General features: G+C 36.0%; 3 protein-coding genes across 5 annotated transcripts; 2 read left to right on the top strand and 1 right to left on the bottom strand.

Annotated features, from left to right (window-relative positions):
* The first annotated feature begins 67 nt into the window (after positions 1-67).
* Positions 68-6,269, top strand: LOC118275126 (exostosin-1). Its single transcript, XM_035592993.2, has 8 exons — positions 68-1,218; positions 3,613-3,814; positions 4,335-4,454; positions 4,567-4,884; positions 5,086-5,207; positions 5,284-5,464; positions 5,545-5,789; positions 6,020-6,269. Exons 1-8 carry the CDS (start codon positions 356-358, stop codon positions 6,198-6,200), a joined length of 2,232 nt encoding a protein of 743 aa, XP_035448886.1. The 5' UTR covers positions 68-355; the 3' UTR covers positions 6,201-6,269.
* A 417-nt stretch (positions 6,270-6,686) lies between these two features.
* On the top strand, positions 6,687-17,149 carry LOC118277862 (uncharacterized). 3 transcript variants are annotated; one of them, XM_035596845.2, is made up of 6 exons: positions 6,687-6,708; positions 11,738-11,851; positions 13,956-14,081; positions 14,407-14,478; positions 15,279-15,422; positions 16,579-17,149. In XM_035596845.2, the coding sequence occupies exons 1-6, from the start codon at positions 6,706-6,708 to the stop codon at positions 16,648-16,650; spliced, it is 531 nt and encodes a 176-aa protein (XP_035452738.2). In that variant the 5' UTR covers positions 6,687-6,705; the 3' UTR covers positions 16,651-17,149. The 3 variants fall into 3 exon arrangements, with proteins under 3 accessions (XP_035452738.2, XP_035452748.2, XP_035452757.2); XM_035596855.2 differs by lacking the exon at positions 6,687-6,708 and adding an exon at positions 6,753-6,919; XM_035596864.2 differs by lacking the exon at positions 6,687-6,708 and adding an exon at positions 6,794-6,919 and having other exon boundaries at positions 11,723-11,851.
* LOC118277823 (probable leucine--tRNA ligase, mitochondrial) lies at positions 17,074-21,477 on the bottom strand. The gene is made up of 6 exons (XM_035596770.2): positions 21,167-21,477; positions 20,406-20,855; positions 18,870-20,217; positions 18,229-18,467; positions 17,677-17,913; positions 17,074-17,367 (listed from the first exon to the last, which is right to left on the bottom strand). Exons 1-6 carry the CDS (start codon positions 21,272-21,274, stop codon positions 17,137-17,139), a joined length of 2,613 nt encoding a protein of 870 aa, XP_035452663.2. The 5' UTR covers positions 21,275-21,477; the 3' UTR covers positions 17,074-17,136.
* Positions 21,478-21,691: the final 214 nt, after the last annotated feature.

The following is a 21,691-nucleotide window of genomic DNA, read 5'->3' as shown; positions in this document are numbered from 1 at the left end:
TGTATTAAGGGCTTTTAATATTATATAAAAAAAAATGTTTTGTGTTGTCACTTGTCACTCTTGTCAGTTCAGTTGACACTTAGACGGAGTTTCGAGTTAGGTATATTTTCATGCATAAGTCATTGAAAGAATGTTGTTATTATGTTGTTCCCCTTTCTTACGGTCAATAATATTAATTATTTAGTAGACGAAATGTTTATATTTTAAGTAAATGTAATATTATATAAAACTGCGGGGATACTAACGTTTCAGTAAGCCCGAGGAAATATTTCTTAAAAAGTTAATCGTTGTGAGATCTATAATATGTAATGGATTTAAATTTAAATATTTAGAAATTTAATGAGTGTGTGGCAAAATGCAGGCTAAAAAACGTTTCATTCTTCTTTCATTAACTTTTGGAGTTGTAGTGTATTGTTATTTTACTATGTTTCATTTGAAATCTGAACACACCCAAAGTAGTCGACGAAGTGAATTACCCAGTTTCGCGTCTTTCGATGAATTATCAGAACTGCCAACTCAACCTTATAGAAAGTTAACTATAGAAAAGATTCCTTGTAGAATGGAAACATGCTTCGACTTTTCCAAATGTGGCAAAGATCCAAAGATTTATGTTTACCCTAGTGATGGTCCAGTGAGTGCATCATATCGTAAGGTATTGTCGGTGATAAGAGAGTCACGGTATGCGACAAGAGACCCGAATGAAGCCTGTCTATTTGTGCCTGCTATAGACACGTTAGATGCTGACCCTCTGTCACCAGAACATGCTCCTGATGTAGCATCACGACTAACTCATCTACCCTACTGGAACAACGGACGGAATCATCTCATATTCAATTTGTATGCTGGAACCTGGCCTGATTATGCTGAAAGTGCTCTAGGTTTTAACCCAGGAGAGGCAATTTTAGCTAGAGCTAGTGCCTCAGAATCATTCTTTAGGGATGAATTTGACATTTCTTTGCCCTTATTTCACAAGGAACATCCAGAACGAGGGGGTGTTCCTCCTGCTGCTACTGGTAACCTGTTTCCTGCACCAAGACGTCATTTGTTAGCATTCAAAGGCAAGAGATATGTCCACGGTATTGGTAGTGAAACTAGAAATTCATTATGGCATTTACATGATGGTAATCATTTAATACTAGTTACAACATGTCGTCATGGAAAGTCATGGAAAGATTTACGTGATGAAAGATGTGATGAAGACAACCGAGAATATGATAAGTATGTATTTATAAAATTTTCTAAATACTTAAATACAGGGTGAACCTGAGGTGGACGTCCAAATGGCATCAGGTGATCAGAAAGGTACCAACAGTTATCAGAAAAATATTTAAAAAATTCTAAGTCACACACTTTTTGAATCACAGTGCCATATTTGTTATCCACCAAAAAGTACACCCTGTGTCAGTCTTTTGAGTCTAGTTGCTACTAATCTCTATCTTTCTTCTGTATTTTTGCATTCATCTGTACAGAATAGTGCTTTAGTGACATGGAAGAACAAATTATGAGCCAACTTCTTTAGATTAGTAAAAGATGTAATTTTTGATACACTATGTATTCTTCATAAAATTTTCAAGTTACTTTAGAAAAAGTTGTATTGTGTTTGTTCCAAGTTTCAACAAAGTTGGCGCATTTAATAAGGAGTTTAAAAAACTGACTTTAAAAACCTCATATTAAAACTAAAATCAAAAAATAACCATCATTCATTCCACTGCTTAGCAATTGATAGTTTAGAACTCAGTGCCCCAAGGCCTTAAAAGCTAAGAAGATAACTAGGGGGTTACACCATTCAATATATATTTTTTTATATTTCCAAGGACTTGCACAGAGCAACGTTTTTGGTTTTTTGTTGTCCGATTGCATCGGGTATATTGCTCTGGATGCGTCAACCTGTGAGGTCGATAGCATAATACCACACGCCTAATACATATAACTACTGAAATAATTCTATAAAAATACAAATATAAGATTATTGATTGATATCTAGTAATTAGTGAAAAAATAACACAAATGAAAGATCCACATCTATTTAAATTCTATCTACATTAAATCAGGACTACCTAATAGCCTCAAAGAATACTATTCTCGATCCATATGTAAATATATTTTTTTAAATGGATTTTCTTTGAACTGTTAACTATTGAGGTGTTCTACCTTCCATCATCAGCTCATCAACATGAAATGATGATCATCAGACGCAAATGGTTGGATAGCTTTATGAAATTGTCAGTATAAACGTAATAAGTGCAATAATTGGAAGGTTGCCCTAGATTTCCCTGGGTTCTCATCAGGTGGGGACAGTACTTACCAACTTGAAAGTATACTAGTCGTTCTTTTTCGCATATAATTTTCGCCACCACAGTTTGGCGTCGGACATCCAAAATTAAACATGATATCGTTTTAACCCGTTATTAACTAAGTATGTCAGTACGGTTTTCGTTTTAGAATTGTAAAATAATAAACCAATAAAAAGTTTTAAGCCACCAGTCTTCGTTTTCTTGGTAATTTTAGCGCAACTTTAGGTGCAAATAAATAATAAAACAACTTTAAAATCTCCAAAACAAAAAATATACAAATAAAGTTCGATTACTAATGAGTTTAATTAACTTTATTTGTAGTTAATTGAACCAGTAGTTTTTTTCATAAAGGAATCTTCGAAAGAGCAAATCGTATTTTTTGTGCGGCCATTTTACTATGAATTTATCATATTTCCCGGTCTCGCTTTCCCCCGCTGAAAAAATATCTTCATACTGCTATTTAATGAGTGTGTCTCACTTGCACACTTGTTGCGTGAAACAGCATACATATTTGCCACACTGACAAGCAAGTTCGAGTCGCCGGCTAGACGGGTCTTGAATCCTCGTAACCAACAACAACACTTCGCACGCGATATGCTATCGTCATGTTGCTAAACAATTTGAGAAGATCTCTTGTTAAATAACTCGTCTGGCTACTTATAATTTCAGTAGCATTTGTCGGCAATATTATCGCTAGATGAACAAGCGAACTTTTCTTGTGAATTACGTCTCACTAAAGATCATTAATTTGATGACTACATATTGTCATGCAACACCATGTTGCATTGTAAAATATCAATTTAAAATCAATCGGAGCGAACGCGACAGCAGCGCGGTGTTTTCGCCAAATAAGTACCTACATTAAGAGCGTACTCCTTTTTGAAAGGCCGGTAACGCACCTGTGACTCCTCTGGTGTTGCGGGTGTCCATATGCGGCGCTTTTCGCTTATCATCAGTTGCCAGCTCGTTTGCCCCGTATTCCATAAAAAAATCCTTTTCTAAAGTAGTTGGCTTATAATTTACCATTCCATATTACTGTAGCTCGCACTGCTGATTCACACCTTTAAACCTTCTATAGACTTCTACAAATAATTCTAGACCAAAATTTGCCAAATCCAGTCGTTCTCGAGTTTTATCGAAACTAACGAACAGCAATTGATTTTTATCCATGTAGATTCAATTACCTACCAACTTCTACTGTTTCAAGTACCTACTATCTTACCATAACCGTGTTATTGTCTACTTTGAGATCTCTTTATGTCCACCATATACCATTATCATCATCAAAAAAAGAATATTCTTTCTTACTTATTTTCAGATTTGATTATGAGCAACTATTAGCCAACTCGACATTTTGCCTTGTGGCACGAGGACGACGTTTGGGTTCATATCGTTTCCTTGAAGCATTGGCAGCAGGATGTATACCTGTCCTATTAAGTAATGGTTGGCGATTACCATTCGATGAACGTATTGATTGGCGCCGCGCGGTTATTTGGGCTGATGAACGCCTCCTATTGCAGGCAAGTCACAAGTTTGGGATTTGGAAGGAATAGGGCAGACTATATTTATGGTATTATTAGGTAGTATGGTTTTAACCTAGTTTTAACATAAATGGATAGCAGCACTCTTTGACAAACCTTTTATTTAACTTACAATGTATGTGTGTGTAGTGGAATCTTGCAACTGAATTTCAGATATCTTATCCGATTGAGATGAAATTAAATAACTGCTATCTCTCTCATCTGCCAGTCGTGGAGGTAGCTGACGATGATGCTCAATTTAATAGTTGACATTGACTATCAACTGTTGAATTTGTCACTTTGATATCATAATGCATAGTTTGCTTACAATCCAATATCAACTCTACAATATAGTTAAATGTACATATAATAACCTTGTAGCAACGTTTCGAAACTCGTCATTCGAAACTGTGATATTTTCTTAAAGATTGCGTTTTCTTATGCTAATAACAACTAACATATCAGAGGTCGACATGTAAAAAATATGAAAAGATTTACTAAATAATATATTTTTCTTTAGGTACCTGAGTTAGTGCGCTCAGTTTCTCCTGAGCGTATTCTTGCTCTCCGGCAACAAACACAATTTTTATGGGAACAGTATTTTTCGTCAATAGAAAAAATTGTATTTACTACGATAGAGGTAATTAATAAAAGTTGACATACAATGTCCTTTTAACTAAATATTTTTCATATCTTATTTTTACTAAGTTTTAATCGATATTGGTTGTTGAATTACATTTTTTTATTCACAGATTTTACTAGAGCGTGTGCTAGAACACAGATTGTCAAAGCAACGGGAAGCTTTAATTTGGAATGCATCTCCTGGTGCCCTAGGAACTTTAGCAACCTATGGTGACTCCCGAGTTCATTTTCCTATTTCAGCCCCTATTCTTCAGGCCCCTACTTGTCCGTCTAGTCCTTTGTCTCCACTCCCTGCCCCTTCGGTGCCTCTGGCAGCGCCACCACCTACACCAGGCAATACTTATACAGCTTTATTATATGTTCAAGCTACATCACCAGCGTTACATAAATTACTCGCCAATATAGCAAGTAGTGAATATTGTGAAAAGGTAGGTATTATGAGAAAAGGAAATATGCAGTATAAGAAATTCAATACGTTTCATGTTTTAAGACACTGAAAGCTTTGTACGAGTTTGCTTAACGATATCGAAGCGAGAGCACGTTTCGCTAAACGTAAAGGAAACTCGTACTAACAGTTAGATAATACTATTAAGATTTAGACTTCCATTAATGCGACTGTTAATCGGTAGGTCGTATTGGTGTGGGATAGCGAACGTGCGGCGCCTTCGCTAAAGTCGCTATCACGCTTAGCAGGCGATACGCGCGATCCGCTGCCCGTGCTCGTTGTTGACGCCACCACCCACTATCCTGGGTAATTTGAATATATTTTCTGAGTATTTAAGATATATTTTTTAAGATTATTTTATTAATACCTGTTATTATTTTAGGGAAGGTGTTTCGGCTAGGTGGCAACCTCTGTGGGCGGTCCCCACAGCTGGTGTATTTTCTCTTGACGGTGATGCTCCTCTTTTGGCTGAAGAACTTGACTTTGCCTTCCGTGTTTGGAAACATTTTCCTGAGCGAATAGTCGGCTATCCGGCTCGAACTCATTTTTGGGACGAAGCAAAGGTTGATGTTAATTTATTTATATGAAATTCTAATACAGCAATAATGATATGTAATACATATTGTTTTTTTATCCAATGCAGGGAGCTTGGGGTTACAGCAGTAAGTGGGGTGATTCATATTCAATGGTATTACCGGGTGCGGCTCTAGTGCACCGCTCGGTCCTGGCCCAGTACGCGGCCGCCGCCCCAGCGCTGCGGCAGGCCGTGCGGCGGACGCGCAATTGCGAGGATATATTACTGAATTGTCTTGCCTCGCATCTCACCCGACGTCCACCACTCAAATTAGCACAACGGCGTCGGTATAAAGCTACACACCATAAATATAAGTAAATGTTTCACTTATTATATAAGTAGTCTTTTAACTTATTTATTTTGTATTATCATGTTAACCGAAACCCAATTTTATTAACATAATTTTAATAATTAATGTAGTAAATTAAATACCTACCTATTATTTTGTGCAATAATAATAATATTTCGTTTCAAAACGTCATAGACATTTTTCTAAAATTAGGGCAGGTTGAAGATATTCATACTTATTGAATTTTTGTTTCAGATCTTCGTGGAGCGACCCCGAGCATTTCGTGCAAAGGCAGTCTTGTCTGAATACGTTCGCTACTGCCTGGGGTTACATGCCGCTGATGCGGTCCGTATTGAGATTAGATCCGATACTGTTTAAGGACCCTGTATCGACACTTCGGAAGAAATATAGAAAAATGGAGCTAGTAACTTCTTAAGTTTCCTGCTTAACCCTTTAATTAGTAAATAAATCTTCTTATCTAATATATGAGGTTTAACAGACTGAAGATGGCTTTTTATTTACCTTTAATGTGTCTAGCCAGAATCAATTGACTTTTTTTGGTCCTGGTGCCGGCTGTCAGATTTCTCGAGCAGTAGGCAAGTTTGACCACCTTGCACAAAAAAAAACAACGTAATTCGTTTCTATTTGGAGGACCTGTTGCCTTTAAACGATTTTAAGTATCAAAAAGTTGAAATAGCTAATATCCATACAAATAAATATTCTATTACCACACGGCTAATAGTGCTTGACGTTAGTTGCACAAGCAATTGTAAAATCCATCATTGCTTATCTACCTTCTTGAGTAGGTATGCGCGAGTAATATACGTATGTACTAATAATGTACCACCACCTATTATCACCTAGTACCACCTATTTAATAAGTCAATTAGTCGGAACGCCAAACATTAAGAAGAACCGCCGGGCCATCGAACTGCATCGTAATGGTAGGTAAGCATTGCATAAGTAGAACACAAGCTGACATAACGAATAACTACTTCGCAATCAGCGCCAGCGGCGGCCTTGGCACCGATGGTGCTTGCGCGCGGGCTTCGCACGCTTAGTGTGAACACCGCGCTACGCAGTGCACTCGTCGTCTTACTCCGCGAAGCTTGAGTGCAATCGCTTCGATTATCGTCTTGTACATCGATTTGCTAGGTAAATTGTTTCAAGTTTTTAAGTTTCAGTGACAGTTACTCGAACAAGTCTTAACGTAAATGTGAATGTGTATTGTGTTTGTGTTAAATGTAAAATAAGCTCTTTACCCACATTTTACGTATCTTATGTTTGGTATTTAGTTAATAGGTACTTAATAAAGTATATTTTTTATTCTTCAATCCAGTTAGGGATAACGCAGGTAAATTAGTGAATATAGGTACTTCCAAACGAGAGATAGGTAGTCAACTAAAAAATATGTCTGATATCTAGGTAGGTACCTACATATCGCAGGGCGACTGCATCTACCTATGGGTACCAAAGATAAAAAACAAATATTTAATTTCTTATTGATCTTATGCCGTTTATGTGTATAATGTACCTAAGTGTGATAAAGTAAATAATTATCATTTTAAAATTAGCTGTCAAATTAGTCGAATATGAGAGTCTTAAGGGGTTAAACTTGCATGTAAGTAACATAATATCTCGTAAAGTATATCTGCAATTTTGAAGGTCAAAGATAAAAAAAAAACTTTAAGTACCTACATATTTATTGCAAATATTTCGTCTTCTATGGGTTTTGTGATACTTACTTTTCTCTACAACTTCTTTAAATTTGTGTTCCCTTGGGGAGTATGGGGGTAAATAATAAGTAAGATAAATGATTAATTAATTGGTATTAGGTATATTACTAAACGGACGGGATGGTTGTTAGTCAATAAGAGGATTTTTTATGATAAGAGGCTGACACTTCCTATAATCTCCCTCACCCTCTTGGGAGGAGTAATATTTGGATGATTTTAATCCTAAAAAAATGGTATCTGTTGGAAATGTACCTATTGGATATAGCACGTAGGTAGAATTACCAAGTACCTACTTATTAACATTGTAAATTAAAGACGTGGGTACATACTTAGGTATATTATATTACCTATTAAAGTTTTAAACAGCACGTTTTCAGCTAAAGGTCTACGGAGATATAGAATTTTGCACGTAGCAATGTAAACACATTCCGTTTCTCTTCAGCGGTTTTTTTTACCTTGATAACATTTAAATTATATATTATACTTCATGAACGAAAGGAACCGCTTTAAGGTTGAGCAACATTGCTGTCGCCAGTCTGGGGATGGGTGACCTCGAGGAGTGCGTCATAATATATCGACAAATAGGCACCTATAAAACAAGCCACAGCATGTCCTTAAGAAATAAAGAAACTAGACATTATGCTTAAGACAATTTAATCTCTATGCTATCACATTTTTGGCTTTAGTGTCTTTTTAGTATAACACCCTTATCTACTACTAGCTACTTCCAAGCGGTTTCACCCGCTCTGCTCGACTCCTATAGGTCATAGCGAAATGTTTAATAGCCTATAGCCTTCCTCGATAAATGCACTATCCAACCCAAAAATAATTTTTCAAATCGGACCAGTAGTTACGGAAAATAGCGCGTTTAAACAAACAAACAAACACACATATTAGTATAGATAGATTTTTTTTTTCAATATTTTGAATGTACGGAATTAACACTTCTACAGTTTATCGATCATGTACTTTAACTTTACTGTGGCAGGTACTTTACGGTCTAAGTAGACTTCAGGAGTTAATTAAAATTAGGGAGGAGACAAAGGAGATTGTCCAAATCTGTCTATTTTTGAACAGGCTGCTCAACAAAAATGTAATTTACCAATAATTTTATTTATATTTTAGTAAATGTCTGACGCTAATAACTTTGTATCAATTTGTACTTTAAAAATATCGATTTTTATTGGTATTTGTTATGATAAGACCAAGTATTTGTAGTAGTTGGCTATGAATTTGACTTTAGTGCTGCCAATCTGCTGTCAATCTGTTGTGTTTTTCGTCAAAATGACAGATATTATTCGCTTTGTTCTTTTGCATTGTGAGTGTTGAAACTCCAATTTATTGCGTGGGAAAATACAAAGCAGACACATTAGTAGGAAAACATATTTTGTATATATATTTTATGAAAAAAACACTAAAGGCAGGACAGCCATAAAACATTATTGCTGCAACTGCATGGTGGGTCATAGAACAGTAGGTTGATGTGCACATATAATAACTATTATTTGGTTTTTAAGCTGGGCAAGGTACCAGAAAATTATGAATCCACCTGCCGAGTTCCTTGGCCATATTTTAATTACATATGAATCGGATTAATAATGCATTTTAATAGAAAAAAATGTTTTATTTCATGCATAACCAGTTTCAATAAAATGTAAAAAAATGTCTAAATATAAAACCTTGATACAAAACTAAGTTTGTATCTTCATTCTTACTGATATGAACTATTAAATCAAACATATATTATTAGCTGAAGTGCTTGTTCAAAAATAGCCAAAGTCCCATACAAATTGGTCAATCCCCTTTTGGTGGATGCCTTGAATTCACCATTAGGAATAAATTGTCGGGGGTCCACATAAGTCCCATATGTGAATTAAGATTTTTTTTTCTGTAAGTTTAATAATATATTAAAGTAATGTTGTAGGTCTTAAAATTTCTGGAAAACTCCAGATTAGTTCATGACGAGACGAGCTCCGGCGTAATCTGGTAGCGGAATGGCAACCGAGTGCTAGGCTGTTTTTGCTGTAAGGCATTGCGGCGGTAAGTCTCCTCTTCAAGGAGTGGTTTGGCTTGACAGAAACTATGGTGGTGTCCTTACCTACCGCCTGACACAGGAGCTTACCGGACATGGGAGCTTCGGTAGGTTCCTGTTTCTGATTGGATGGCAGCAAACGCCTGGGTGTCATCACTGCGAGTACACGGTGGAGCATACGGTGGCGGTATGTGTGTGAGCTCTGCCGTGTCTTCAGGGATGTGGTCGGCCACGGCGACCTTTCGCGTCCGGCATTGGTTCAGGCCATGGCGCGGAAATAGGTGGACTGGGGTGCTGATGCGCGTGTGAGGGAATGAACCTCCTCACGCCCTAGCCGTCGCGAAACACTCCGGGCATCGGAGATCGCGCTTCGATCTCTAAGTATCTACCTTGTGGGTTACCGCGGCAGCCTCTAGGGTAGGTAGGGTAAAGTAGGGCAGGAGTAGGAATGGGGTGGTTTTTAGTTAGCGAGAGTCTGACACTCCCTTTCGCCGCGCCCAAGGGGTGAAATGTCATTGGATGATTTTCCCTCCTTAAAAAAGGTCTTAAAATTTTCAACAAAAGCTAATAGTGTTTTTTTTTTAGTTTATATTTACTTATATTTCGTCGATATTTTAATCTAATTCGAATTCTTCAAAGACTTGATAAGAACCTTGAAATTTTGGACCTTTGGTCGGCAGATATTAATTTGCGGAATGTCTAAAAAATTACATTCGTTACATCAATAGAACAAACCATGCATAGAACAAATACCTAATGTCTGTTAGTGCAAGTAGGTACCTACCTACTTACCTACCTATATTGTTGAAGTTGTCAAGTTGTTACATGAAATATTCTCCTTTGTGGCTAAAGTAGCTTGGTAGGGAGATAGATAAGTAGTAGGTAAAGGTATATCACTCATTCGTTTAACTTTGGAAAAGTGAAGTCGATCTTGTAAGACAGGTTTGGTTTTCCGCATTTCTGTGTTACGAAAGAGATTGAATTTGTACACGATACATCTACTTAATAATAAACTACATTGCCGTGTCAGAAGGTACTTACCTATTTGTTTTCAGAAGGTTCTAAAGCTCCTAACAAAACGCAATTAGGTACTACTTATTATCGCTTTTTTAACTATTCTAACAATTTGGCACGGTTGGCGTGGTGGCTGGGCAATTCCTTGGTTCAATTCCTGCACGAAGAAACTCTTTGTGTGATCCACACATTGTTCCTGGTCTGAGTCAAGTGGAGTGTATGTATGTTACAAGTAATTAATGGCGTAGGTAAATTGTTGACTCCCACTTATCTGTTTTATATCTGTTGAATAAAAGCAGTTGAATTCATAACACTAACAGTTGTTTGGTGCCTGTTTTACTTGCTAACCCAAAAATTTAGTACCCTATTGTAAATACTCCATATGACTGAATGGGATTTTTAATTACTTTAGTGGTTACTTCCAAATGTCATAAAATAAGTTCGTATTTCTATAGCCATAAATACATATAAACAGATACCTACTATCTATCGTTACCTCGGTTACATATGATCGTACCTACCTATACAGTATAGCTATAGGTAAGTACTTAAGTTTCAGGTGTGCATGTGCATTTGTGAAAGAAAAGTAAATGCGAAAGCAAACCTAATGACGGATGTAATTTTCGTAAGCATTAAGCTAATGTCACCTTTCTTGATACATGCAATAAGTAGTTAGTAACTGCAATTAGGTAGATTCTAGGTACCTAGCACCTACATTATATGCACTTAATGAGTAGGTATGCACCTAAGAGCCTAGTTGTAGTTTAGTGTAGCTTCGTTATCTAACGGAACCATAATTAAAATATATCAATATTCATCGATACTCTTTAAGGTATCTACTTACTTACTTTCTTTTTTTATATATTTTCATCTTCATGCTTGGTCGTCGATTGAAGGTAAAAATATATTTGTTCTTGTTCAAGTAATAAATTCTGTGTGAGCAGCTCCATGATACTTGGCCACACAAGAGCTGTATGATGCACGTTGTCAAGGTATGCTACGGACACGCGACGAGGATGTTCAAACTGGTTTAAAGTCAAAACTGCACTTTTTTTAATTAACTACCAGGCCTATGTCGCTCATTCACCGTACATTGTCAGCCAAGATGACAACAAATATGTGGTTGAAATTAAGTCATATGTGTTTGTTCCATACGGTATAATTAATTATTTCAAGTAATCTTTTATTCAGGGGAGGTGTCACTGTCTACTGTGGAGATCAGCCATGGCACCCGGTGTGCAGCATTACGTTTTAGTAACGATCGTACTCATCGCTATTATATCGCCATGCCTCAGTATCCAGCCAGTTAGTATCCATTGTTTTATTATAGGTTTATTTGATTTGAACACACTAATTGTTTTGTGTTTACTAATTGTCCCACAAGCCCAGTCCTATAGGCTCAAACATTGTAAGTATTAGCAAAAACATAATCGGGACTTTTATTTAAGTATGAAAATTCTTAGCAACACGGAGGCGATAAAGGTACGACCATTGGATGTGTTAGATTTATGAGTATCTTTGGCCTTTTTACTGCACATATCGAATACCAAAAATACTCGGGAATTTCAAAATGGTTTTTTTATGGCATACGAGCAGACGTATCACCTGATGATAAGCAATCGCCGCCGCCCATGGACACTTGAAACACCAGAGGCGTTACGAAGTGCGTTGCCAAAATGAGTGATTTGTCAGCTACTGAATTCGCTAGAGCTGTGACAATGATCGACGAAGGTCACACATACCGTTCAGTGAGTCGAACGTTGGGTGTAGGTATCAGTATCTGTGATCCACCGTTGTGTCAAACGATACAGACAGGCAGGATCTTACGTACGAAGGCGGGAACAAGGCATTGTTTGCAACCAATGCCGTAGATGAACGTTTCATAAGGGTGCAAACGTTGAGAAACCGTAGTCAAACACTCCGTGTCAGAGCCGGCCCATTTAGAAGAAGTGCGTAATGTGCATGTTAGCTCACCCAACAATGAGAAGAAGGTTAAACGAATGTGGTTTAAAGTCGTACGTGAGCAAAAGGGCATAAACTTGAGGCAAGTCACCGAGTAAGACTAGCGTTCGCTCGTCAGCACCAAGATATGGTATGAATGATCGTGTTTCAGTCTCTGACGAAAGCAGATTTTGTGTAAATTTCATCGGAAGGGAAAGGATCGTGGATGTATCGGAGACAACGGTACCATCAAGCTAATTTTACCGAAACAGTGTCATATTGAGGAGGGTCCGTTGCCGTGGGCTGGCATTACTTTAACAGCCCGCACAGCATTGGTCATAATTGATGGCGGTTCTCAGACTGCACAAAAGTACATTACCGAGATCCTGGAACTCCATTTAATGCCTTTTGCCCCATTTATAGGGCCAGATTTTGTGCTTATGCACGATATCGCACGGGCACATACTGCTCACGTGGTTTGCGATTATTTAAATGTTATTGAAATTACCCAAATGGACTGGCCAGCACGATCCCGGACATGAACCCGATAGAGCATGTCTGGGACATGATTGGACGGAAAGTACGGGAGAGGATTCCACCTCCTAGGAATGTGGAGGAATTGAAATTGGCGTTAATTGAAGAGTGGCCCAATTTGCCCCAGGAAATGATAGAGAGTGTCATTAGAAGCATGGGCAGACGTATTCAAGCCTTAATAAGAGCCCGCGGCGGCAATACGAGGTATTAAATCGGTAGATTAATAAAAAATTTCACGATAATTAAAATTAAAAAATGACCCTATAAAATCTAAAAGTCTTACATTTAATTTATTTTTGTAATTATCCATAAATAAATAATCGTTTAACCCTAGTTTCTATTGTGTCATATTTATTTTGAATATCCTAGCCTAAATAAATCGAAAAAACATTCATAAAAAGCTAATAATTGAAAAATCAATCGCCTTTTTTTTTGTGTTCCCCTATTTTGCCGGTGTGTGTATTTATGAGTATCTTTGGCCTTTCTTACTGCACATATCGAATACCAAAAATACTCGGGAATTTCAAAATGGTTTTTTTATGGCATACGAGCAGACGTATCACCTGATGATAAGCAATCGCCGCCGCCCATGGACACTTGAAACACCGTTAAAGTACTTGCCGGTAGCTCCCACACAAAACTACGCCGCACTAAATCGTATCGCAGAAATTCGCATCGCAGTTTGGTGTGGGAGCCCTTTGGGGTTTAGGAATTTAAGGATTGTTGGGGGAATTAGGGATTGGGAAGGGGGATCGGGCCTCAGGTAACGTAACGGTAGTAACGTTCACGTCGGTTATCGGTGAGGCCGTGATATCACTCCGGTCGAGCCGGCCCATTCGTGTCGGCCCAAGCATGGCTCACCCACAATAAAAAGCGTGGAAGTTACCTATGATAATTATAAACTAAACTATACACATATTATGTGATTTTTCAGTCATCAGCAGATGAAATCATCGAAAAAGATCGTAATGCCAGACAATCTGCTATAAGAGCAGGCAGACACGTTGCCGGGGCTCCAAAAAGAGGATTTTTTGGAACAATTTTTCATGTCATTTTAGAGGTAGGTGTCTACTAATCATTAAAGAGTTTTAACACAGTGATAACTTAATAGGTAAATTATGCAAGTACAGTTTTATATGACTGTTACTTGACAATGAAGGTTGTTGTTATTTTCTACATGTTAGTACCTACACACTACCAAAAATGTGTATCCGATTATGAAATATAACAATGTACTTTTATGTAATATTTCGACCTGAAGGTCTACTAATCGTTTAAACGAGTAGGTATGTATACGGTATTATGTACTAAGTTATTAACATATTGGTTGAAATGTCAATGGTAATTTTAACCCATGCAAATTTTCATATTCTTCTTTCTTACAGCAAATCAACGATACCAAAAGCGCATACAATCAAATATCTGATTTAGTCAACAATCAATTTGCGGATGACAATGTAAGTACGTTAGCTATACATATAATAAAAGCAGGTCTACATCTAATTGGAGTACCTAGTAGGACGAGGATCGGGGATCTAACATCGGGATCGCCGCGTTATCTTCTGAGCAAAACCGCTGGGTGAAGTTAGATAGACACAAGCTTAAGTACCTATAGATTTCTCATTTTAAAGTAAATAATAACGGTTTTGCATTAGCAATATCATTGTTGAGCAAGTTTTTTATAAAGGCCTAATAAGTAGGTACCAGAACTTAATCAAGTATGTACACAATGAATCACACCTCCTTGGGACCACATTGGGAAATATTATTGCAATACTATGTAGAGAACGATGAATAATATCTATGTAGAAATAATACACTAATATTATTAATTATTTATGGAAGTTTTATTCAATTATATCTATATGTTGTACACACAAACATTTTGGCGTGTGAGTGTCTCAACTCGAGACATTTTTGCGGTATTTTTATTTTATTTAGTTAGTCTAGACTTCTACTTGATCTAAATGTAGGTATACCACCCCGTTGCCTATCTTATTAACTTTTCTGCCAGCGGAACGTGAGCGATCCCATAGGATAAAAGTAGCCTGCTATTCCAGACGCCTAAACCATAATCTAACCCTGCTCCGGATCTGACTGATTGACTAACAACTTGTTACTCAATCACGTCATAGTTTGATAACAACTAACAAACATATAAACTTTCGTATTTATAAATATCTATAATATTAGTAGGAAGTAAGTTTTCAACACTCTATGTTAAAGGTTTTTAATGAAATCTTTAATGACTTTACAGGCAGTGACAACAACCCCAGATCCTTCAAATAATGGCACCACTGAGTCACCGAAAATTACGAGAGCAGAGTTCCTAAAAATATTAGATCGTAATCTTAAAGGACTGAGTCGCCTTCGGAACTTAGAATGGCGAGAAGCCAAGAAGGTATTTTGTTTTTATTGTTCCTAACTTTTCAGCCAAACCTCGAAAGTAATCTGATTCTGACTTTGCCTAGTCGATCTTAGAAGCGACTGGCAGACTCGGTCAAACGTCCACTGTACTAAGTACCTACTTGTAACACATTTGAACTTGTTATGATATTCTGGAGAAAAGGAATGACTAGTCAAACCTAGGGGAACTGAAGTTTCGAGGATTGACTATAACATATATAAGAATAAAATATGCTCAGTTGACGATTGGCTCAGCTGCTATGCAGTCTGCCGCGGCGCGGGTCAGATACTGCGCCTGCGCACCGAACTAATCTTAATATAATCTTCAAATTGTCAGCAAAGCAGTAGCAGTCGAACCCACCAGTGGTGCTTGAGTGAGAGGTAAAAAAGTAACAGGAAAATTCAAGTTACCTATACACCATTTAACAAGATTTTTTTCATAAAATATTATTTATACATAATATAGTAAATATGTACATAAGTTCCTAAGTAGGTATAGGTACCGTACCGTATGTGTTATCATAAAGTTAATGATTACATTGATTACAAACTGTTTATGTGGGTGTAGCTAGATACACAAAAAGTATAATAATCGCCCAACTATTAATTAAAACTAATTAAAAATAGGTTGTTGGTGAAATTAATAGGGATTTTTTCAACTTACAAATTAAATTCATTTTTGGAATGTCAAACGAATAAAAAAAATGTAGTACATACAAGATTGGGGTATTGTGACGTCATATTTGTTCGTCAATTAACATTATTTTTCTTAAAAGTTTCTAGAATAATATAAAAATAATGGATGCGTGTTATAAAATAAATAAATTAAGGTCCGATTTTTTTACCCGATTGTAGGGCTATATTATTAGGGTATTGGCAAATATATAAAACGATAATTTTAGATAATTAACTTGTAGGTCCTGCTTGTCATCGTTTGTGTGTCGTAACGTCACAGTATTTGTATGTCCAATACTGTCAAATAGTGAAATGAAAAATATTAAAATTAACTACATATTATCAAAATCATTTAAAAAAAGGAGGATTATTTTAAATATTTTTATATTGTAGTGATTGGTCGAAACAATTTATTTTGGCTGAATAAACTAATAACCTACTATTAGTGTTGTAATCACATTTTTTTTATATTTCAGGATTCTGCAGCAAATATCAGAATGTACAAGGACGAAATATTTAGAGGGAAGAAAGCGAGAAGCACAAGATAACATCCAATCGGAATGTAGATATAAGACTAACTTTATACTTTAAGCGCCTGTTTCACCACCCACATTTACCTAAGTACCTACGCGATCAACTTAATAGTTCACACAAATTACATTCTTATTTATAATTTATTTTATGTTGCATACGGCTATCGAGACATTGTGAAACAGGCCATAAAGTAGAAATGATAAAACGGTGAAGGTACTTTTGACAACGACTACCCCTTGAGAAGCATACAAAATGCGTTTATGGGAAAGTCGATAAAAAAGTCACTCAATATTATTATTTGACATGAGAAATATAATAGATAGTCTTTTGACGATGATTGTACTTAAACGATCTTTCATAATTGTAACAGTATTGCCAATTACTAGACCCAAAAATAATTATAAATGTCAAATTGTGGCTAAATAGATAAAAAACTGTCATGTTGATTTATTTATTTATTATTGTATTTAACGATAACAATAATTAAACTATATTCTCATTTAAACTACAGAATCTGTTACTTTTTCTTGTTTTACCTTCTTTTTCTTTGGATATATGTGCAATATGGCTCGACAATGAGGATATAACTCAAATTTAGTCTTATGTATTTCCGTTGTAAGTCTCTTTTTGACTGACTCCTGATTTAGCATCATCTGTACTGCCTTCTCGTGAGTTAGACTCGAGAGGTCAGTGGATTTAATTTTGAGTTCACATCTGTCTGCCCCATCAACCTGAAACAGTGGATTTTACTTTATTATTTACTAGCTTCTGTCTGCGGCTTCTCGAGGGATTAGCCTATGTGTTATTCCAGAGTTCCAGACCATAATTTAACCCTGTTCCAAATTTCATCCTTATCCCTTCAGCCATTTTGACGTTATGGAAAAACAACACATACACACTAACACACAAATTTACAAACTTTCGCATTTATAATATTAGTAAGATTAAATACTCAATAGAAGTTTGACAAGTCTCTGCATTTATCAAGTTAATTTATATTACAGAGCATATATAAAAGATAAAAATATAGCAATACTTACTTTACACAAAAATGATAACTCATAATTTTCATCTACTTTAGGCCAAGTCTGTTCGAGCACGCCTTTCTCCCAATCAATCAAATTCGATGACTCTGTCAATCTATGAGGTGCAGATTGCAAGCCAGCCCAGAGCTCAGAACAAAAGTGGGGAGTTACCGGTGCCAACATAATTATCAGCGCAGCTAAAGCTTTTTCATATTCCTTACTTTTAGTTATTACTTCAGGCGGAACTTTATTCTGAAATATTAAATTAAAACATTAACGTCAAAGATGCGAGTGGATAGTGCGACTATGAAGCACTACTCTTAAAGTTCAATTGCTAAATAAAACCGATATTACCGAATTTTGGACTAGCACATTTATATTACTAATGTGGTGCAAAGCGCGACCGCGTCAACGGGTCTTGACGATTTGAGCAAAATAGGATGAAATGAGAATTCTCAATTAAACAGATAGAAGTGGTAATGAGACCTATAGATACTTCTACAGCGCAGTTAGGGAACTAATAGAAAGTATTCGACCTTACTTTAACCAATGAATATAAATAATTACCCTTAGCACACTAGTTAAACTTTGTAGTCTTGAAATGCCCACACTCAACTTTTGAGTGTGTTTGAAGTGATAAGTTGTAGTAGCAATTAAATAGTTTCTTGAATCCCATATTTTGTATTCATGTTTATGAAGTTCTTCAGGAGTCAAAGTATTTTCTACAGGTAAGTTATTTCGATGATTCAAAAATTCCCTCATGGTCATCCATAATCGATGTTGCCAATTTAACACACCAGGTAATGCTATAACAAAAAAAAATTGTATAACCTTCAGAAAGAGACAAAAAAGACAGTTGCCGCAAATACTTTTCATGATTTTGCATGAGCCACCGCAAATCTAGTCGAGCAGTCTCTAATATGTATGTATCTCGCAGTAGGTAATAGGGATTTTCTGATGCGTGTTTCGCAATCGGTGCGGCGCTGCGCGTAGACAATTGGACACTCGCAACATTAATATAGTAATAAAATAACCATTCGATTTTATGCACCTTCGAATATTTAGGCGATGGATCTAAAGTATTCGATCAATTGATATTCGAATATTTGGTCTTTAATTTGGCATACTCCTTGACACCCTTGAGAATTGAGGAATTTAGGGAACCTCATTACACAGATAAACAACACAAGTATCTAGATTATACTCACTTGCATCGGACCAGCGTCTGGGCGTCGCTGGTGGTACATCTGCCAAAATCAAAAGACGAGTAGTGTCACAACCATATGTGGCAAGTAACCTTTCAGGATTTTCTCCATTGTATTTAGATTTACTCATTTTTTCCCATTGAGTTACTACAGCATCACCTGTGCCCTTTTCTTTATAGTCTTTTCCAACCTTTTCAACCTGTTCAGGGGGTAAATATTTTCCAGAACTCTTCAATTTATAAGATTGCCCCATTACCATTCCTTGTACCACTAGTTTTTTGAAAGGCTCTTTAGTTGGTGTCCATCCAAGTGAATGCAAAAAATAACTCATAAATCTAGCATAATATAAATGCAACACAGCATGTTCTTTGCCCCCAACATAAATATCAACAGGCATGTGATCTACAACCTGTTCTTTAGAAAATGGCATTTGTTCATTAGTTGGATCCAAGAAACGATAATAATACCATGAAGAATCCACAAATGTATCCATGGTGTCCGTTTCTCTTATTGCACTAGATTGACATTTAGGACATGTACATTTTTTCCAATGCTCTAACTTTTCCAATGTTTGTATACCTGTACTCGACTCAATTTCAGGTAGTTCTACAGGAAGGTCCTCATAAGGTACAGGGACTGCACCACATGTTTTGCAATGGATTATTGGTATAGGAGTACCCCAGTACCGTTGCCTGGATATAAGCCAATCCTTGAGTTTAGAGCTAACAAAGTGACCACCAACATTTTTGGCAAGTGCCATATCAACTGCCTGCCTATTTTCCTTCTCAATATCAATTTTCAATTGTTCACTGCTAACAGGGGCATTTAAAAAATTAGCAACATTTTTATCTTCCTTATCAATTTGTGAACATCCAATGTAAACATTTCTACCTTCAGGGTAGTTAAAATCATCAACAATAAAAACAGGTAATTCACGATTTGATATAGGATTTAAGCACACAAGTGTGACAGTTTTATGAGATTTCAAGTCCTGGATTATTGGATGACTAGAATTCATTGTTAAGAAATCACCATGAATAAATTTATAAGGATCTGCAGTCCAAACATCAAATGTTTTCATTTCACCATTAACTTCTAGTTTAAAACTCACTACAACTCCATCACATTCTCCAATCCAATGTTTTTGTAAGTTAATAATATCTTTCCAATTTTCCAACTCTTCACTGTTTAGTCCATCATACAGAGCTTTGGCATACTTTGTTGTTTTTATGAACCACTGAGTTAAGTATTTTTTTTCAACTTTAACACCAGACCTCCATGAGCAACCAAGATCATCAACTTGTTCATCAGCCAAAACTGTCATGTCTACTGGATCCCAATTTACTTGTGCCTGAAATGAAGGTTAATGTCCCAAGGTTAGTAATGTGAGTATCACCATAATAATAGGTATTTTATAACACAAGTATAGAAACTATAGTACATACATTGTTGAGGCCAGTGAACTTATTCTAGTTCATTGGAGCTCACTACAACAATCAGGAAGATTATGCTAAGCAAATATTAATGTGAGAACATTACCTTACTTTGGTAGGCTAAACCTTTCTCAAATAACTTTAAAAATATATATTGTGTCCATTTGTAATAGCTAGGATTACATGTAGAGATTTCTCTTTTCCAATCAAAATTGAATCCTAACTTCTCTAATTGATTTTTCATAGAATTTATGTTTGATTTAGTCCATTGGCTAGGTGGAATATTTCTTTCTATTGCTGCATTTTCTGCTGGTAGACCAAAAGCATCCCATCCAATAGGGTGAATAGAATACCTTCCATTTAACTGTTCAAATCTTGCAATAGTGTCTGAGATAGAGTACACCCGAACATGACCCATGTGCAAATTCCCTGATGGGTAAGGAAACATCGGCAACACATAATATGGCTTCTTTCCATTGTTGACTGCTGATCTTCTGACAACACTAGACCACTGCTTCTCAATGTTCAATTTAATTTCAGTGTTTATGTCTTGTTCCTAAAGATTAAAATATAAGTGAATATGAGGTATGAAATGAAATCAGGAGATGTATGTATATCTTAAAAAAAAAACTTCTGAGTGGAATAATGATAATACTTTAAAAAATATGTATGAAAAAATCATAGTACAGTTCTTTTATGTAAGTATATTTTTGTTTTTTTCATGTTTGTAAATAAGAAATTAGTAATAATATTATGGTTGCATCATTAAACTTTCAATTTTTAATACACTATAATCAAGTATTGTGACCATTTAAAATTTTAAAGTGCATGTATGTGTAGTAAGTTATTGTATAAAAATTTAATTACCCATAAACTTAAACTGCTTTTACTTCTATATAGAAACGATTGTTGGAAATTGCGAAACCTATGTGCGGTTTGATAATAATTATACGTTTGAAATATTTTTATTTTCATGATTTAAACATTAATTTTTATTAACAAATTTTCAATATTTTATATTGTTTAAGCTTCTTACTATATGGAAGTATAACTTATATGTTTCATATCATGCCGGTTTTAAGTCACATAGTAATAAAATAATCTTCTTTCAGCAAACGCACAATTCTCACACGATCTCACATCAATCTCACATTCACATTTGTTGACATTTGACGACTTTGACGTTCGTTTTCATTTTCTGATTTGCAACTGTCAAAGTGTCAAAGTGGCGCTAGCATCAATACCTATCTAAACAAGCCAATATAGGTAATTATGTTCAGCGATAGTATGGTTTCAAAATTATACCACATTTTCGCAAATATTAAAAAATTACTACTGGGCCCGACAGTCGTCACCTGTGAAGCAATGTCGGGATAATAGTAATTTGGTCGG

The sequence above is a fragment of the Spodoptera frugiperda genome, chromosome 15, assembly GCF_023101765.2.
Source record: "Spodoptera frugiperda isolate SF20-4 chromosome 15, AGI-APGP_CSIRO_Sfru_2.0, whole genome shotgun sequence".
Taxonomy (NCBI): domain Eukaryota; kingdom Metazoa; phylum Arthropoda; class Insecta; order Lepidoptera; family Noctuidae; genus Spodoptera; species Spodoptera frugiperda.
This window is presented reverse-complemented; position numbering and strand designations above follow the sequence as displayed.

What these genes read in the sequence shown, in the direction of transcription:
- LOC118277862 (XM_035596845.2), top strand. An exon ending in CATGCCTCAGTATCCAGCCA is followed by an intron (nt 11,852 to 13,955) that starts GTTAGTATCCAT and finishes GTGATTTTTCAG; the next exon opens with TCATCAGCAGATGAAATCAT. An exon ending in ATCAATTTGCGGATGACAAT is followed by an intron (nt 14,479 to 15,278) that starts GTAAGTACGTTA and finishes ATGACTTTACAG; the next exon opens with GCAGTGACAACAACCCCAGA.
- LOC118275126 (XM_035592993.2), top strand. Translation starts at nt 356, where the DNA reads ATGCAGGCTAAAAAACGTTTCATTCTTCTTTCATTAACTTTTGGAGTT. An exon ending in GACAACCGAGAATATGATAA is followed by an intron (nt 1,219 to 3,612) that starts GTATGTATTTAT and finishes ACTTATTTTCAG; the next exon opens with ATTTGATTATGAGCAACTAT. An exon ending in GCTACACACCATAAATATAA is followed by an intron (nt 5,790 to 6,019) that starts GTAAATGTTTCA and finishes TTTTTGTTTCAG; the next exon opens with ATCTTCGTGGAGCGACCCCG.
- LOC118277823 (XM_035596770.2), bottom strand. Translation starts at nt 21,274, where the DNA reads ATGAAAATAAAAATATTTCAAACGTATAATTATTATCAAACCGCACAT. An exon ending in GTTTAACTAGTGTGCTAAGG is followed by an intron (nt 17,914 to 18,228) that starts GTAATTATTTAT and finishes TTAATATTTCAG; the next exon opens with AATAAAGTTCCGCCTGAAGT. An exon ending in AGTTATCATTTTTGTGTAAA is followed by an intron (nt 17,368 to 17,676) that starts GTAAGTATTGCT and finishes CCACTGTTTCAG; the next exon opens with GTTGATGGGGCAGACAGATG.